The sequence below is a fragment of the Rousettus aegyptiacus genome, unplaced genomic scaffold (genome assembly GCF_014176215.1).
Source record: "Rousettus aegyptiacus isolate mRouAeg1 unplaced genomic scaffold, mRouAeg1.p scaffold_m13_p_19, whole genome shotgun sequence".
Taxonomy (NCBI): domain Eukaryota; kingdom Metazoa; phylum Chordata; class Mammalia; order Chiroptera; family Pteropodidae; genus Rousettus; species Rousettus aegyptiacus.
In genome coordinates this window covers 3417351-3436144 of record NW_023416294.1, presented here as the reverse complement: position 1 = coordinate 3436144, position 18794 = coordinate 3417351, and the positions used below count along the sequence as shown (strand labels likewise).

The 18794-nt window shown below is 56.2% G+C and overlaps 1 protein-coding gene across 4 annotated transcripts in view; it reads left to right on the top strand.

Annotated features, from left to right (window-relative positions):
• The window catches only part of STS (steroid sulfatase), a 96461-nt gene that overhangs the window by 69681 nt on the left and 7986 nt on the right, over window positions 1-18794 (top strand). For all 4 annotated transcript variants that reach the window (XM_016123774.2, XM_016123772.2, XM_016123773.2 and 1 more), the window contains exons 7-9: window positions 6921-7058; window positions 11205-11364; window positions 16714-16835. In XM_016123774.2, the coding sequence (XP_015979260.2) occupies window positions 6921-7058; window positions 11205-11364; window positions 16714-16835 (420 nt within the window). The remainder of the gene's footprint in view (window positions 1-6920; window positions 7059-11204; window positions 11365-16713; window positions 16836-18794) is intronic.

Genomic DNA, 18794 nt, shown 5'->3' with positions numbered 1-18794 from the left:
TGTGTCCCTGACCCTCCGTACCTGCTGGAGGAGACCGGCGGACCATAGATCAGAGCTGGCTCGTGCGACAATGCCTGGCATTCTCCACGCCAGGTGCCACGAGTACATATTCTCATGTTTCTAAAACCTCAGTGCTCAGAAGGAATGTTTGAGGCCCACTATTAACCTGTCAGTCAGACCCAGGACCAACTAACATAGCTTTAGGGCAACTTTTTGGAGCTTCCTGCGTTCTGTGGAGTTGCCTTGAGTAGGTGCAAATTCTTTCATTATTATTCATGGTGGGTGGCTGAAACATGTTTTTTTTTTCCCCCTTACTTCACAGCATTTTGCTCCAGTATTTTGTCTACCTTGTAGAAATAAAAAAAGAGAGAGAGCCAAATCAGCTGCAATAAGAAGGCCTCGATGAGGGCAGGTGATGTTGCAAAATGTATTTTCATTTTCCAGTGACATACGGCATGATGTGCGTTTTAGGTGTAAAGTAATAATCAGACATTTCTCCAGCTTGTGAAATGGTCACCCCGAGAAGTCTACTACCTCTTTGCCAGATTTTTTTCCGACTCCGTGGTAAGAGCAAAGCTGTGTTGAGCATGCGCCATGTGAGCTAAATGTTTGGGACGCAATCCTCCTGCTTTATTTCTCTAAGCAGCCGCCTACGATTATGGTTACCGCCTCCAACTTGGAGGTAACTATTCTGGGGAGCGAGCCAGAGACCCAGGATTCAAACCAGGTCTGTGGCTGCCAGGGCCAGGAGCCAGAATGTGAGCTCCTAGTTGTCTGTGATAGTGCCCGCCTCGGGCAAGACCTTGATACCTCCTGGATGGCGTATCACAAGTGGTGACTGTCAACCGCGGCTTTACACCTGTTTGGGCCACGATTACCTGGAATAAGGGAACTCTCTACAATGTGGGCTTTCCATGCAGCTCACATCCACACCCGGAGACAAAGGAGCCCGATTTTCCCATTTCCAAGTATTTTTTTTTTTCGGAAGACAAAAGCCTGGTCAGGAAGTTCTCATTTTTTGATAAGCTCGCTCTTGTTGTCCACAGTTAAGTAACAAATTGCTCTCGAAATAGCTTATTTTCTGTATTTGTTTCATTCGGGGAGCAAGATGAGAAAGCTTTGGAAATAAAACATTTCATTTATAAGCTATCCTTCAGCCCACCGTCGGTAATTCAAAACTATCATCCTATATAAATTGGTATCATTATACCTTGAGCACCTTACTGAAAAATAATATTTGTGGACCTCTTCCTTGCGGTGTGTCGCTCTGAACGCACGAATAAAACAGGAGCATTTTTTCTTCCCATGGGAGATTTCCGTTCAGAGTGTTTTAGGGGAGAAATATTTTAGACCGTTGCAGGATCAATCTTATGAAAAATTAAATAGTTAATGGGCTCCGGGCTTTACAAATGAGATTCAGGCTTAAGGCCCACACAGTCTGGGGTCCAGAGGGTGCTTTTCAAGTGGAGGGAGGAGGAAGGGCTAAAAAGGAATCGAAAAGCTGACAGTTTCTCCACAGATGAACCAAATACTCCCTTGGTAGCGTGGCCCCAGCCAGATTCCCATGTATTAATCCCAGCCCAGCAGTTTGTGATGCTTTGGATGAAAACGACAATTAAAGTCAGCATTCGAGGCCATGAATACGAAAAGATCGATGGGCGCGAGGTAAATATCTCACCACGGAAAGCTAGGAGATGGGCAGCGATGCCCGGGGAGGAGAGTTGAGTCGGCGCGGGGCGCCGTGGGCGCTTTGGGAGAGACGCGGCCGCGGGTTCGTCTGCGGGTGGAAGCAGCCCGGAGGGGGGTGCGTGAGCAGAGGGGGGTGGCGGGGGCGGGGGAGATGTGTCGCCAGGAGGCTCCGGGGAGGAACGGGGTCCCCGGCACTCTGCGGCGCCCCAGCCGCGAGTCGGCACGTGCTCCGCGACCACGCGCCGAGCGCGCGGACGAGGCGGTCTCACGCACGTCGCGCTGCACAGGCGTTTCTGAACACGGAGACCGGGCGGACCGTTTCGTGAGCAGGGAAAGCCGTCGCCGTCTGCCTCGCGCGGCCGTAAGTCGGCGCGCCGCGTGGTCGCGGTCGGCGGGCCAGCTCCGGAGCGCCGGCCCCGGCTAAGCTCGCGCTCTCCGCCAGCTTCGCCGTCGGTCCGTCCCGCGGCTCTGGACACACGTGTAATGAATGGCGTGTGTCCCCCGCCGCAGCGCCCCACGGAGCGCGCCCGGCGCCCTGGACGCCCCCGCGCTCCGCCTGCCCATGCGCCCTTCCCGCATCCCGTCTCTGCAGGGTTTTCCTTTCCCAGAACGGCGCAGAGTCGGAGTCGCACGGTGTGTAGCTTTCTCCGGTGAGCGTCCCTCACGCGGCCACATGGATTTAAGGTCCGTCATGGCTTCTCACGGCCGGACAGCTCGCTTCCTTTTAGGGCTGAGTGATATTCCACGGCCTGGGTGGACACGGTTTATTTATCCGTCACCTGCTGAAAGGCATCTTGGTCACTTCCAAGGTTTCGGCGATTATAAATAAACCTGCTGGAAATGTGTGCGTGCGGAATTTTGTCTCCATGTATATTCTCGTAGAAGCTGTGTTTTTTATTTATTGTAATGAGCTTCGAGTATACAGGACACGGCTTAGGCATCTAAATAATATATAAAGCGATCCCTCCAATTGCTCCCTCCCTCCCCTGGCCCTCCACCTGGCTAATAACGCCGACTGCGTTCCCTCTGCCGAGCTCCCCACCCCGCGACCACCCATCAGCTCCTGATTTGTACCTCTTCAACCCGTCACCCCATTTCCCAGCCCCCCAACCCCCTCCCCTCCGGCCATCACCAAATTGTCCACTGTATTCGTGAATCTGTTTTTGATTAGTTTGTTCTTTTTATTCCTTAGATTCCTACAGTGTTTATCTCTCTCTGCCTGACTTAAGTACCTTCTAGGTCCACGGAACCAGTATCTTTTTCCGGCCCCTTCCTTTCGGTCTGCGTGCGCCTTTTAATGTGAAGCGAGTCTCTTGTGGACAGCATGTGAGGCCATTGTTTTCCTATCCACTCATCACTCTACCTTTTAGCTAGAGCGCTTAATTCTTTTCCATTCGAGGTACCGGTTGATAGGAAGGTAGTTGTTACCATCCTTTATTCCTGTTTTTGGTACATGCTTTTTCTTCATAAAGAAGTCCCTCCAACATTTCCTGTAGTGCTGGTTTGGTGGTGATAAATTCCTTTGGCTTATTTTTGTCTGGGAAGCTCTTTATCTGTCCTTCGACTCTACATGACGGCTTTGCTGGATAAAGTATTCTTGGTGGTAGATCCTGGGTCTTCATCTCGTCGACTAATTTGTGCCGAGCCCTTCTGTCCTGCGCAGTTTCTTTTGAGAAATCAGCCGCCAGTCTGCTGGGGGCTCCCTTGTGGGCGACTGACGGCTTTTCTCTTGCTGCTTTTAGGATCGTTTTCTTCGTATTTCGCCTTTGGCGTTGTAATTCTGTCGTGTCTTGGCGGGGGCCCATTTGTACCCCTGGTTTGTGGGGCTCTTTGAGCTTCCCGTGTTTCATGTCCATTGCCTTCACCAGTGAGGGAAGTTTTCCGTCATTATTTCTTCCAGCAGCGAGCGAGCATCTTGTTTTCCTTCAGGCAGGCCGATCAGATGGATCTTTCGACCTTTAAGAGTGTCCCATGTGCTCCTTAAATTATTTTTACAGTCCTGGCATCTTTTTTCTTGCCATTCTGATTGCGTGTCCTTGGCTTTCCTGTCCTCTAGGTGGGGGATTCGATCCTCTTCTTTATTCACTTTGTTTATTTTTTTGTTTATTCCGTTTAATCTACTTCTCATCTCAGGTGAGTTCTTCATTTTCGACTGGTTCCCTTTTATTATTTCCATTTCCATTTTTATGTTTTTTATCTCTTCGTTGAAGCTCTCTCTGCGTTTCTCTACACGTCCCAAAAGTTCACTGAGCATCTTCATAACCAGTGTTTTGAACTCTGCATCTGTCAGATTACTTGGCTCTATTACATCTGGATCTCTGTTCTGTTCTCTCATATGGTTTCTGCTTCTTTGTCTTCCCATTTTGGCTGACTTTCTGTGTCTGTTTCTATGTGCTAAGCGAAGCTCCTCAGTCTCCTGGTCTCATTAGTGTGGATTTGCGAAGTAAGTGTCCAGTGGCACAGTCCTGAGTGGGGCTCAGCTGAGGGCAAGTTTAGCCCCAGCCTGTGCCCCTCGGGGGCCGCCTGTCAAGATTCAGCAAGCAGTCCACAGACGCTGTGCTTAGAGTGGCCTCGAAAGGCCACACCGGAATCCGAGGCCAGCTGCCTCCAGTGTGAGTCTCAGCGGGGAGCGCCTGACTCGCCGAGGACACACCTGGCTGTGGCTTGGATGGGTCTTCGAGTTGGGGGAGGCGGGGTTCCAGGGGAGCCTCTGGGCGGAGCGACCTCTGTCATCCGCTGTGATGACATCAGGGCCATGGCGGCTCATGTGCGGGGGCACCTCTGCACCCCGCGAGTCCCCGGCGCCCCCTGCACGCAGCCGAACGCGCACCGCCGCTCAGAGCCAGCAGGTCCGCCCCGCGCGAATCCGCTGGAGGACGCGGCCCCTTCCGGAGGCGCCTGCCGCCGGGGCTGTCGCTGTCTCCGCTGTGGCCTCCGTCCCTCTCGGCCGCCGGGGCCGGGCAGCCCCGCGTCCGGCCCCCACCCCCACCTTCCGCCGTCGCGGGGGGACGTCTCCCCACCTGCGGGGCTCCTTCCTGCCCATCCCCGGCGCTGTGTCCCTGCCGCTGCTCCTCGTTTCTGTCACAGCCTTGATTTGGCCGCCAGAGGGACGAACAGAGCCTCTGTCACCTACGCCATATTTTTCCCTCCCCAGAAGCTGTGCGTTTTTGTTTAAAAAAGGCATTTTTTTTTCCAGAGGATTTTCATCATGCTCAGATACTTCTAAACACGGGAAAGGTGCATGTCGTTGGACATGGAGATGTGCGGCTGGAAGCCCTTTTGCGAATGATTAATTACAACCCGAGGAGGTGGCACCTCGCTGCCCGGCCGCCTGCCTCGTCCGGGTAGTTTTGGTGAGAAACTGCTTCGCGAGCCCATCGGGGAGCTTTTCCTCCAGGGCACGATGAGTGAGGCTTCTGCGGTCCAGTCGCTGCTGCCTGTGCCCACTCGTTAAACGCATTCCCCGTGTGAGAGTGCCGAGGCTTCGATTTAAGTCAGAGCGAGCGCGACCTGAGGCCAGGCGTGCAGGGGAGCTGTCCCAACAGCCACACGGTGAACGTCTGTCTGAGGACGACTTGCCACAGGACTCGGGTCCCTCACGTGGGCCTCGTGGGTCCCGTTCCTTGGTTCCGAGTGTGACATTTATATATGTGGTGCGGCTTCTAGGATGTTTACTCTTTGAGTTAAAAAAAAAACACTGGGAAAGACTGAACGTGCTCTGGCTCACGGCATTTATGATCAAAAATGCAGAAACCACGTGTGGTCGCGACTGGCCCGGGCTTGCGTGTGCGTCGGAAGTCATGTCTGCCGCCTCCGTGGCGTGCCGAGGCCGCGGCCCCCCGTCCCTTCCCCGGGCCAGCCAGGCGAGGGCGCACCCTGGGGTGCAGGGCCTGTCCCCCCTGGGGCACGACCCGCCCACAGTCTGTTAGTACTTCTGCTGCAGAGGACACCTGTATCCTCGCAGAGGGCCAGCTGTGGTCACGCCGCGGGGACAAGATGGCCCCCGGCCCTAACCCGGTTTCCGAGTGGAGACTAAGGACGGCACGGCCATGCCGATGACAAGGACGGCGGCGGCTTCCTTCCTCGCGTCCTCAGGTCCGGGGAGGGCAGGGCATTGGCGGGCCCAGGTCGGCGACCGGGGTCGGATTCCGTGACGCGCGGCCGGATGGCCCCCGGGGCCGACTCGCTGCAGCAGCCGGCGGCGTGTGAGCGCGCGGGTCTCCGCGGAGACTGGGAGCCGGGGGCCTCTGCCCGCACCACCGTTTTCCCCCCGTTCGGGGGCGGTCGCTAGCTTCCTAAGAGTCCCCGGTCAGCCCCTGCTCCATTCTTTACGGGCTCCTGTCTTCCTCGTACGGAAAATTGTCGGCGTGGGTAGAAGCGGACGGAGAAGCTCGGGGAGCCCCACGGGCCCCCCACGCGCTCCCATCTGGTCCGCGCCCGGCACACGCGTCCCTTCCTCCTGGCTTCGCTGGAAGCGGGCGCCGACCGTCCGTAAAGTGCAGCCAGGGCCGGTGACCCCGGGGACTCGGTGCGGGTCCACCCAGGAGGACGCGCGGAAAGGCTTCCGCACGGAGCGGGCTCCGTAGCTGGGAGCGGCTGCCGCCGTCGCGGTCGAGATGGGCATTACTTCGCCGTGCTGCTCTCGGGGGTCGTACGAAGTGTCAGGTTTTCCGGAAAGACAGGATGACGAGCAGCAGGAACGTCTCAGGGACATCTGTACTCGTGACGGCCGACTCCAGACGTGGGCGTCCGCGGTAATTAGCAAGAGGTCGTTCATCACAGAATATCTGTCAGGCAGCTTTGGTCACAGGACAGGGACCTCAGTGATTTGTCTTTTTCCAGTCCGTAAGCACAGTGAGTGGGCTTCTTTGTCACCTAAGCATGATGGATCGATTTGCTGAGCGTGACAGTCTGACCTCTGTCTGCTGGTAATTTTCTCCGACAGGCTCCTGGCATGTGAAGCCGATTCTTCTAGAATACGTTGCCGGGTCTCCCACAGGATCGCCCCGTCGTAGATGTCACGTGATTCAGTGACCGGGTCTTCTTGCCTTGGACAAGAGCCCGTCACGGTTATTGTCCCTACGTGATGTCACACCTTCTGTCGGGACCAGCAAGGCGGGGTCATGTCCTCCCTCCCCAAGAGATTAATGGCCGAGGCCGTGAGGGCGAATCGCCTCCCTTCTTTGGCCCAGATGTGGCTGGTTTAAAGCTGCCCATTCTCTCCCCTCCAGGGCAGATCATGCGTGTTCTACAAGACGTAGGAGTAGCCAACAACACTCTCGTCTACTTCACCTCGGACCAAGGGGCGCACGTGGAGGAGGTGTCGGCCACCGGGGAGATTCACGGAGGAAGTAACGGCATCTATAAAGGTGAGCGTGAGGACCGGCTCCGGCCGCCTAGGCCGCCCGCCGGGGACCTTTGCCTGGGTCTTCGCACTGGGGTATCATTCTCCTCTTGCTTTGCGAGACGCCGGGCTTCACCGAGTTACGGGCATGCGACGCTCCGATGGCCAGAGTGGTCGTTTCTGGTATTGTATGTCGGGAAAAGCGCACGTCGTATGTAAGAATGTTGGAATGAGGGCATTTTCCCCCGAAATGTCAATAGAGCCCCGTATTGGGTAGCCGCTTCCAACAAGAACCGCTCTGTTCCCCTGCATTTCTGATCTGTTGCTGCTCTAAGAAATTGGCACAAACTTCCTGGCTTAAAGCAACACAGAGTCGAGACCGGAGTGGGTCTCCCCGGTTTGAAATCAGGGTCACGGCAGGAGCCCGTCCTTCTCGAGCTGTCGCGGAGAGTCCCGTTCCCGGCCTGGTCCGGGTTGGGCAGGCCACCTGCGCGCCTCGTATAAAATCATTTGGGTGGTGGGAGAAACTGGACGGCAAGGATGTCGCCCAAAGGCCGTATCAGGACAGGACTGGAAAACGGCGAGTGGACAATTTCGCGAAACTCGGGGCCCAGACGAAGCCTCAGTGGGAGGAAGAGTTCGCCGGGCAGGAGCGCGGTGGAAGTTCCCTCGTCTTCAGGTTCAGGGTCGGCATCGCCGCAGAGGTGTGACGGGTGAACCGCGGAGGACGGCGGCGATGGCTGGGCAGCCCGTGCAGGAGAAACGCCTGCCAACGCGCCCGGTGCGCATCCCGCGTGACTGCCGCGCTCTGGAGGGTGAGCCCGCGGACGGCAGACATGTCGCTCGGCTCGCGCCTGCATCCCCGGATCGCAGCGCGGTGCCCGGCGTGGTTTGAGAAATGATTTCTGCGTAAAAACGTCAATTAAAAACAAAACGAAACAAACAAAACGCTCGAGCTGGACTTGCAGGATAAATCGTGTGAGTAGTAGAGAAGGCCGGCGTGTGGTAAGGGCGAAGGAATGAACCCTGGGACGGGGCGCGCCGCGCAGCTCAGCCGGAGACGCCCGTCGCGTCTTCATTGCTGCGGGCGATGCTCTGCGAAGACGCCGATTAAGCGAAGCCTGTTGCCGATTGCCCGATATGGGAGCCATGAATCCGTGCGGTCAGGCCAGGGAGCTAAATTCGGTGGACGAGAGCAGACCCAGCGGACTCCGGCGTGTGTGGCAAATCGAGCTCGTCAGTCAAGTTTCATTGAAACATGGCCGTGCTCCGTGGTCAAAGCTGCTGCTGACTTCCAAAGGCAGAGCCGAGGAGCTGGGAGAGCAGCCCCCCAAAACCCGAAACATGTACCGGCTGGCGTGTTAGAGACAAAGGTGGCCAGCCTCTGAGCCTGATCATTGAGCGGCCTGAGGTGTCGCTTAAATCGTCAGCCTGCACAGTTCAAACCAGGTCAATGTCAAGGGCGTCCGATTCTTTGCCTGTCATTCGCATACTGAGAGCAGCAGACTCTTCTCTACTTTTGCCCCAAAAATGGGCTGGGAGAACCCGAATAATTTTGTCATGTCTCCCGGGTGTAATCGGCGGAGTTTAATCCCTGGGATGGAAACACAGCATCTTGGGTGAGAAATCGTCCTGTGCAAACTACACTCGTCGCTGTCAGCGTGGGGGTGTGCAGCAATCCGGGGGATCCCCGCTCCCCGCGTGGGGAGACGTCCAAGGGGAGAAAAATGACAAGTCGAGTCTTTCAGAAAACTCTGTGCGCAGATCAGGGGTGGGGATGGGTACCATCTGCTCTACCGCGAACGGCGGTGCGACCTGCCGGGCGCCGACATTCGGCGGAGCGGACGTGGAAGCCGCGTTCGGAAACGGCTGTTGCTGACAAGAGCCTCGGAGGAAGTTGGAGAAGCGATTTCTCTGTTTGCCCGCAGAGATGGAGCCACTCGGCCGTCGTCCCTCGGTGACGTTCCGTCACGACCAAGCGCCATCGAGAGGTAGAGAGTGTGAGTGACTTTGACGGTGACGCGACCGAGTTTTGAAGGCAGACCCTGCGTTTTGCTCTGCTTACGTGGGTTCAGTGAAAAAAATTGCTCAGATTCCTTAACGAGTTTTCCTCGTATCTCTCCTGCGACGCCGCACCCAGGTCCCCTGAAAAGTCCTTCCGCTGACCTGATCGGAGCGGGTGCTGCCAGGTGAGAGGCGTCCCCCGGGCTTTCACGGGCCCCCTGATCGGAGTTGGCGGTGGGTGCGTCTGCACCGTCCTTGAAGATTTTGAGAGTCTGTGGGGCGCGATGCTCGTCCGTATCCGTCTCTGTTCCCCCATGGGATCCCGAGTATCCGTGAAGTGGGGTGTTTACGATGACAGATTCTGCTGCTCCCCCCGGCGGCGCTGTCTGGGACACGGTGAAGTCCTTCCTGTCGCAGACCATACGACACCACTGCTCCCTGGATGCCTACCGCACAGACGACGTACCCGGCCTTCGCCGTTCATGGCCATAGGGATGGCCTCGTTCTTCGGGGGGCCGTGCGTGCACACATGTGTTTACCGCTTCACGGGAATGTATGGATGCGTTTCTTTCATTTCTGAGTGTAAATGCAGAATAATGAGGCGAGAGAGAGTCTTATGGTGCCGATGACAGGGACCTCCCCCGAGGATAACCGTCTGTCGTCACCGAACCAGCAGGGTCGGAACCTCGCCTGGAGCGGCCACAGCTCACACGCGGGCAGGCAGGCAGCCGGTGGCCGGGGCTGGCGGCCACAGGCCGGAATGCCCCCCGGTCCTGTGCTTTCCCCCGGGGGTGCTGTGAGCAGAGGGCGGCCCCTTTATCGTGCCCGCAAACTGCGGCCACAGGTGGGGGCTCTTCGCGGCTGGGAACGGCCTCGGGCGTCCGTGATCTCAGGGTGCGACCTTTCTGGGGTCTCTGCAGTTTCGTTCTGCCCGGAGGCAAGCGGTTATACCTGGAGCCGGGCGCTGACAGGCTCGTCCCCCTTTGCCTGAGCGCGGGCATCTCGGCAGACTCCCGCCGGAGGACGGACGGCCGCGCCTCACGGGGCCCGCGGGTCTCCGTCGCGCTGTGTGCGCTGCGTGTGAGCGCGTGCCCTCGGCGGTATCCCGCGTCCTGCGGCATCCCGTGCACCCACTTACGGGCGTTTGCATAAACGTTCACAGACTGGGGACGACTCTGGCTTTCTCACGTTCTCTTTAGTTCTTCTCGATCACCTCGTACGTGGAAAGCTCGTTTTCTCGAGTGACTAGGAATAGCTACGCTCGAAATAAAGCAGCGATGGCGAGAGCAGCCTTCGGGGTGCCCCTTCGCTCCTCCGGGCGCCGGACTTGGCCCTGGGGAGATTTCCACGTGGCGCTCACCGCCGGCGCGTTGGCGGCGCCGGGCACGGAGCTGCGGCTCGGTTTCCTATGGGTGCTCTAAGAAACGACCGCTAACTGGGTGGCTCAGAACAGCGCACGCCGATCATCTCCCAGTTACGGAGTTCAGATGTCCGCCACGAGTCCGCGTGGGCTAAAATCGGGGTGGCAGCACAGCTGCCTTTCCTTCCGAAGGTTCGGGGGAGGGGGACTCATTTGCTCACCTTTCCGGCATCAGAGGCACCTGCGTCGTGACTCGGGCGCCTTTGTACACCTCCCGCAGACCCTTCCGGTCTCTCCGTGACGACTGCCCCTGCTCTACTGTCCCCACGGCCCTCCTCCCCATGTCCCTACTAAAGACCCTTGCGAATCTGTTGGCCTGAGTCAGACAACCCAGCATAAGGTGTGCCATATAAGGTTTGGGACATTCGAACACGGGCTTTTTGGGGCGCTGTTATTCCGCCTACTACAGCTGGTAAAAAAAAAAGAGTAGAAATGTGAGTCGAACGTCCTGACGCAAGTCGTCGGCACGAGGCCTTTCTCGCTGCGGGATCCGAGTCTCCCTGGCTACGGAGTGACGGCTCCCGCGCGCCGGGCAGTGGCGGCCGTGTGTCACGCCTCGCAGTGACTGTTATGTATGTTTTGGGGTTTTCCCCCCCACCACGGCTGTTCTATGTCGCTCAGGAATTTGTCGTCGAATCCGTCTAACGAGAGCAGCTGCTTCTTCCCACAGGGCCGCCCCGCGGTGAGCGTCGAGGAGCTCGCGGGCGCTCACGCCTTCTCTCTCTTGCCTCTCGCTTTGCGTTTTAGGCGGGAAGGGAAACAGCTGGGAAGGCGGTATCCGCGTGCCCGGCCTCCTGCGCTGGCCGGGGGTGATCCCCGCGGGACTGCAGATCGGCGAGCCCACGAGCAACATGGACGTCTTCCCCACTGTGGTCAAGCTGGCCGGATCGCCGCTGCCCGACGACAGGTAGGCGGGCTCGCGGGTGCCGCGGTGGCCCCTGCATGGTCCCCTGTTGGACGGGTTCTGGGAGACGCCGTACTGCCCCGGCCCCTCCAGCCGGACTCGTTGTCCCCGTCTGGTTACGGGATTCACTGGTGGGGTGTTACCCCGTGGGAAAAGGCCGCCGGGCTCCGATGCGGACGGGTGGGCTTGGCCGCCCTCCTCCCCGGCACCCTGCCCACCTGTCCACCGTCACCGCCCGTCGTCGGTGGCCGAAGGGCAGCGGGGAATGCCCGCCCCGCCCCACGCCGCCCCTGCGGCCCCCACTGGGCGGCCCGGGGCCACGGCAGCGGGAGAGGTAGCCGTTCCCCGTTCGCCGCCCTGTTGCGCAGCGTAGCAAGTCCTGAATGAAATGTCTTTCTCTCAAATCTAAATACAACTTCCTACGACATCGCCAAGTGTTATTACCAATCCGAGGAGTTTCGAGCGAGGCACTGTGTTCATTAGTCTGGTGGCGGGCAGCGCTAACGCCACACAGGCAGGCTGCGAGTCGGCCGTGAAGCCGGCTGCCCGCGGGGCGCAGGGGAGGAAGGGAGGGAGGGAGGGCCCAGGCGCGGGAGCCGAGTCCGCGGACAGGGTGGCTCGCCGCCGGCCGTTTGCAGGCCTCTTTCATCGTCTGCGTGTTTGCTTCTTGTTTTCACATTTGTGCTTTGCTTACACTTCCCTGCCTGCCCCAGCACACACACACACACACACATGCATGCACGCTCACATGCACACACACACAAGCATGCACGCACACACACACATGCACACACACATGCACAAGCAGCACCGTAGAGTTCAGCCGTTCTCAGACTTGGTGGTCCGAAGACCCCTTCAGGGACAGGGAATCGCAAACATCTTTTGTTGACGTGGGTTGTGTCTACCCACGCTTATCACGCCGATTCCTCGTCTGGAAGACGGGTTCGGTCACGGCGCGGACCTTACAAGGTGGAGACCGGGACTCGGGGCTCTCGATGGTGTCGAGTGCGCTGGAGAGAGAATGCCAAACATTTGCCGTTTTTGCTTCACCCGCCATGTTGGGAGGGTGGGTGGTCAGCAGGACGAGTCTTTCTTCCTCCGCGTTGAACATTCATCTGTGGTCACAGAGTCACAGAATCTGAGGGCGGAGGGGGACTCTTCAGTCCACCCTCATCAAACTATTCTCGTGCTACCTTATTGACAGGCAGAAGAGTTGGCACCAGTAACTCCTAAAAAGTCCTACGCAGAGCCAAAACTCTCACTCCCAATTTCATCTACTCATTGGCTTTCATTCTTACCCTTGGAATAAATCTTATTATACTTCCTTCAGTAAGTCACACAGAGAGTGTTCAGGTAATTTCCTTAATTACATTTTCCTCTCATGGCTCGCAATGTTAGAAATCATCATGACTCTTTGCTTTTACGGTATCTTTAACTGGCTTTCCATCTAACCGGGGAGAAGCAAGGGAAGGAGAAAGTCTGAGAGGCAAAGAGAGCAATGCGGGAGGGGAGGTCTTGCTGCCGGCAGCTCCCGTCCACCCCGGTCTGAGGCTGACGGAAGTCCGTCTGTCTTTCTCGTGAATTCCCATCGGGAAAGGAAGTGGCCTATACCTCTTAGGCGGACCCAGATATTTTGCATGCGAGGCAGTGTCATGAGTCAGACCCGTTCTCAAGACTGAAGCATCTTTGCGAAGCTCGTTGACCTAAGTCAAGCCAGGGACGTTGCCTCCGCGTTGACGTGCAAAGCCTCATCAAATTCCGTCATCATTCTAGAGACAGCACAGATAAGGAAACAGGAAAATGTGTCTCAGTCCCTTTGGGAACAATAGTAACACACACTGTTTTATTTAAATCGCGTTACCAGGCAGGTCTGGAAAACGTTCTTACGCAGCTGCTGCGGAGACTTTGAACATCGAAAGCAAGGATTCTCACTTAGGGTGACTGTTCCCTCCAGAGGCCCCTTATCAATATCTAGGGACATTTTTGATTGTCTTGACTTCAAAACACCTAGTGGGTTGGAGGCCAAGGACCCTGCTAAACATCCTACAGTGCCCAGGACAGCCCCACGGCAGAGAATGACCCAACCGGAACTGTAAGCAGGGTCGCGGTTCAGAAATTGTGCTCAAAAGTTTATTATTTCTTTTTTGCCAAAGCCCTCATCAAAACTCTTTCGTAAAAGCTGAGGACGATATCCTCATATCTATAGTCATCTGCAAATTTGGTACAAGATAATCTACTCTTTAGGAAGTAGCCTCCGCTCTTCCAGATCAAGACAGGTGGGAGCCAGCACCCCTAGTTTTTTGATGGAGCAATATTAAATTTACATTTTGCAGGACAATAAACCTAAATGTACAAATTCATTACAAGGGCATACCCGTGAGTCTCATCTTTGGAGGCACATGGAGTCTTACTCTAGTAAAGTCCATGACCAATGCAAAGGATGGCCACATAGTTGGCTAAACCATTGGAAAACATCTGAATTCTGGCCACACGTGTTCACCTGGGAGGGGAGGGAGGGAGGTCTGGGTGTCCCTGAGAATCCAATTCTAGAGGTAAAATCATTACGTCTCTTATTCTGTCATGAACGTAAAATTAAATGTGGTTCTATTTTTTTCCAAGTTAGGAGAATAAATCCATACTTTGACGTTTGCAATCACATTTGTCTAATGCAGACAAGGGAAGGGAGCTAGTTCTCCCAGCATATCTTGCTGAAAACATTTTTTTTTTCTTTTAATTATGAAAACGACTTTCCATGTTCTTGGGATTCCCTATACTTTATTAAAGATATACACACTTTCCCTTAAAAATATTTTCTTTCCTGTTACTTTCTCTATTGAACAAACTCACTCTACTTTGAATACCACACAAGTAACACATAAACATTGTGCCCCAAATTGACCCTCAAAACCTTCTCTTCCATGTCCCCCTAAACTTTCTCCTTCTTCTGTGACTCCCAGATCTTCCCCAGTGTTGACCGGGAAAAGGCCAATGGCTTGCTGGCTTAGAGCCAAGCGAGAGCATACTCAGGAGGTCACGGCCACCCAAGGGGAGTCCCCAGGTTACAGAATTTAACCTGAATTTCTGGAAAGACGCTCGTGGGAAACGCTTCTGTCCTGTCAATGTAACGGGTAACGTGCCATCTCGGGGCTTGGCCACCATTTGCCTGCGGCACACGCAGGTGGTTTAAAACAATCCTGTGTATTTTGGTAGCTTAGACAGCGTTTAAGAGTTTAGCTCCGTAGGGTCACTTCCGAATTCTCCTGGCAGAAATGAGCCTCCGCCTGACGGCCCGTATTTTTTGAGCTCTGTTAAACGGCGACGTTTCCTAGTGGCATGATTTATCACCTGCTTCTAGGAACGAACATGTTAGGTGCAGAGTTGAGATGTAAAGAGGATGTATCTCTGCATTTGAAGAAAAAGAAGTGTGCAGAATAGACTTTGCTTCTTTCCTTTAAAAAAAAAATCTTAAAGATTTTGCTTTTCCGTAAGAAAAAAAATTTGTGAGACTTGGGGTCTTTTTGAATTTTTTAAATTAAATCCTCTTATGTAGTATCGAGGCCCAGTTCGGTTATCACATGCCGATCTGAAGAAAGCAATTCCATCTCCTCTGTTCTTAAAGGAAGTGTCGCCTTTTGTTGGCGTGTGACAGAAACAGCCACGGGAGATGGAGGGAGAGATTGTGTCCGAGAGACAGAGATCCCTTCTTGCTCTTGAGAAGTCGTGCAGAAAGCCTCGTCGGCTACTTGTCTTCCCTTCGGTCCTCAGGTCATTTTATTTTCCTCCATCGGGGCTTCTCATGCCCAGAGCAAGCTTCCCCTCCCAGCCCTCCCTTTCCTCCTGTCAGGATCCCGTATTATTAAGGACTGAGTCTTTTTCAAACAGCATTGGGTGAGGACGGGGCACGGTGACTACCAGAGCCCACGTCTGTGTCCCTCGGTCCCTTTCCCGTCCTCGCTCGGCGCACGGAAGCACGGGCTCGGGACGCGAGCCAAGCCTGTGCTTTGTTCTTATTTTTAACTTATGCTGATGGAATATTTTCGGTCCGTAGACGTCTGCAGAATGCGTTAATGATAAGGGTTGAGGCCGGAGGAGCGCTCAGTCACAAGGCTGTAATTACATTACAGGGTTCTTAGTGATACCAAAATAAAGCACGAAAAAAGAAAAAAAGAAAAAAAAAAAAGAAACGGTCCGGCGACGTAGCATCTCTCCAGAATGCTGACTCCAATTATATAACCGAGTGAAACGTCCAGGCTCTGGTGGCCTTAGGCTGAGGGACGACAAGAATGCATGTTTTTAACCAGAGGAAGAAAATCCTCGCGGTGCACGGGCTCTTCCGATCGGCTCCGGGCCCCGTCGGAGTGCGGTGGGCCGTCCCAATGGGAGCCACCTCTTCCAGTGGCTGCTCATGTCTGTTTAACCCCGAACAAAATGTCGGCTTCTTTCCCCCCCTTGCTTCAACCTCCAAATCAGCGAACGCTGCTCATTGTCAGTTTTATTGAGCTGTTGTTTGCAGTCCAGAGACTCCCTCTTCTTGACCTGGTTAGACACCCAATAGGACAAGAGAGGTACACTTGACCCTTGACACGACATGGGGGCTGAAGGGTGCCAACCGCCCACGCAGCTGAAATTGTGAGTGTGACTTCAGCTGGCCTTCATCGTAGGAGGCTTCGCCCCCCAGACTAGCTGACCCTTGCCATGTGGTCAACTGAACTGCGATTCAATTGGAAAAAAAATCCCAGGATAAGCGGGCGTGAGCAGGTAAAAGCCACGCGTTTAGGGGTCAGCTGCACGTATGTCTGCCGCGCATGCAGGCATCCCAGGGTGTGTAACGGCGTGCACCTTACTGACAGATCAGCTCGTTCTGATTTCGTCGGCGTCTCTTCAAGCCAGGTGGCCCCGTGGCTACGTGGGCTCTTTTTATTTCGTTTCACCTGCATCGTCAGGCACTGTCATTTTCGGCAGACCCCGAGGTTGCGAATGAAGCTTTTCCTTGGCCAAGGCAGCAGGCAGGAGGCAGAGTCGAGGAGAAGGAGCGGAGGGGGGAGAGGAGACAGACGGCCGGCCAGCGGTCACTGGGCATCACTGTCGCCGGCTCTCGGCGGCCACGCCACCTTGGATAACTTACGTGTTCTTTCTGGCCGCTGCGTCCTCATCTTAGCGTCATGGATGCGGTGCCCATTCGCGGCGCCGTCGAGACGACTGACCGAGTTTGTGCGCGGGAATGGCCGGCCTCGCCGCGGCTGCATTGTGCTCTCTTTCCGCTGGAAGGACAGCTCAGCATTCAGGGCGCTCGGGTCCAAGGGCGCCGCGACCGTCCTCACCCTGACGCCACGCGCTTCGTCCCTCCCGCAGGATCATCGACGGACGCGACCTCATGCCCCTGCTGCGCGGGACGAGCCCACGCTCGGAGCACGAGTTTCTCTTCCATTACTGCAACTTCTACCTGAGCGCCGTGCGCTGGGCCCCACGCAACAGTGAGTACGCGGGCCGGCCGCGCGTGCAGGCTCTGCGCTGCGGGCACCAGGGTTTGCCGCGCGGCCGCCACGCTGTGCCGGGAGCCCTTCCTCCCGTCCTCCCGTGCTCCCGTGCTCCCGTGTCCGTGGGGGGCCGGGCGGGACGTCGGCGGGGCTGGCGTTCATCCAGGGTGACGCCGGCGACGGGTCAGCCCCCGGGCAGGGGCGGCTGCGGGTGCTCCGCGGGGCCCCGCGTCCCTTCCTCCCTGTCCCGCTGGCCGCGGGTCCTGCCCCTCCCTGCTGGCTCCGTGCTCGGCGCCCGGCCAAGTCGCCCCTGCAGCTTCTGCCCCCTGTTCTTTCCTGGACGACGCTCGCTTGTCCCGTGGGCGCTTTGGGCCGTGGTGCTGCGAGGCGCTTGCACGCTGACCGGGGTGCTCTCCGGAGCCTCAGGGGTGGCGGGCCCCGACTCGTGAGTCCGTCTGTTGTCATGAATCGTGCCGGGTCTCCGAGCCTGGGGTCTGTCGAACGCAGTCAAATGCGTGGATGACGTCGTTAGGTCCCAAACGGGGTGTCTTGTGAGCAGCATGCTCTATCGGCGTCGGGGTCGGATTTGGGTTTTGCGATGCCACTTTTAGAGTCGCATTCTAGCAAGCCCGAAGGTACGCACGGAACCACCTGGCAAGCCTCAGTGCCGTGGTGGGTTCCAGATGTTTTTATGTATTTAACCTTAGAATTACAATAGTGCGTCTGTCACTAACATACTGAGGAGTCCGTGAAAATCCGTGCGACCTGTATACTGCTGTCGTGAACTCTAGAGGTCTGGGTTGAGCTTGCATGTTCAGCTCACTCTTCGGAGGTTCAATGAATCCCCCCTTTTCCCAGGTGTGTTTGGGGGTTCTGTCCTAGAGGTTGTACGCCCCAGGACATCTGGTAACCTGCCAACGACGGCCCATTCTCGAGCTGTGAATGAGACTCACACTGGCTGTCAGAACACCCCCCTCCCGCCCCGCTCACCCAGCCCCCTTTCCAAAGGCTTCTTACGGGACAGCAGCCTCTCCATTCTGTTTAAGATAGAAAATCGCAGCCCGTCCACGACCCACAGGAAACACACCAGCTCTACCCTTCGCGGTCTGTGCTCCAAAGCCAGGCAGCTGCCTTGCAAGATTTTCTAGAAGGTGGATGAACGAAAGCGCCCCTAAGCTTCTAGACCCGGAAGGATTCTTTTTTACAAGTCTCCTCCGTGTGTCCTTCGTTTCGGAGCTCCGCGGAAACCCCGTTTCTTGTTTAGTTAGCCAACCGCATTCAGGTCTGAAGCACCTAATGGGGGAGCCGCCTCTCTGCTCCCTTCTCTTCGCAGGCGGGCTGTGATAAGAAGTCCACAGCTGAGTTTCTGTGACTCCCGTGTGTTTAGAGGAGTATGAGAGCACGTCTTCGCCACTGCAAAACTTCATTTAAATAAAGCGAACCCCGCACCCCCCAAGTTAGAGGAGCCAGAAGGAGCATATCGGATCGAGGGCTGGAGAAACGCGCTACGTGGGGGTGTCCGGGCGTGGGGCGTCGGGGGAAAGAGGGACAGGAAGGGGCAGAAAATAGGAATGAGGGCGAAAAGCAAGACCCAGATTCTGACGGGCAGCGGGCGCTTGGCTCAGAGTTGCTCCTTCGGCAGACAGACGTGAGTCACATTACCTCTTATGCAGTTTCTTAAAGCCTTCTGCCTCGAACCGCTAACCCAAGAGGAGTCAGTCACGGGATATCAACGCCGGAGTCATTCGCTGAGCCGAAGGGCTTCGATGAGCCCGGGTTGAATGAGTCATCTCTCGTGTACCTGTGCGGTCGCATGTGACACTCCGTAGCAAATGGCCGTTGTCTTGGCCGCCGCGCACAGCCTCTTGGTGGCGGTGTCTTCAGGGTTTCATGTATCCGTTGCTTCTGCGAGTGGTTATTGGGCACCTACGACACGGTGCCCACACCGCTGGGACA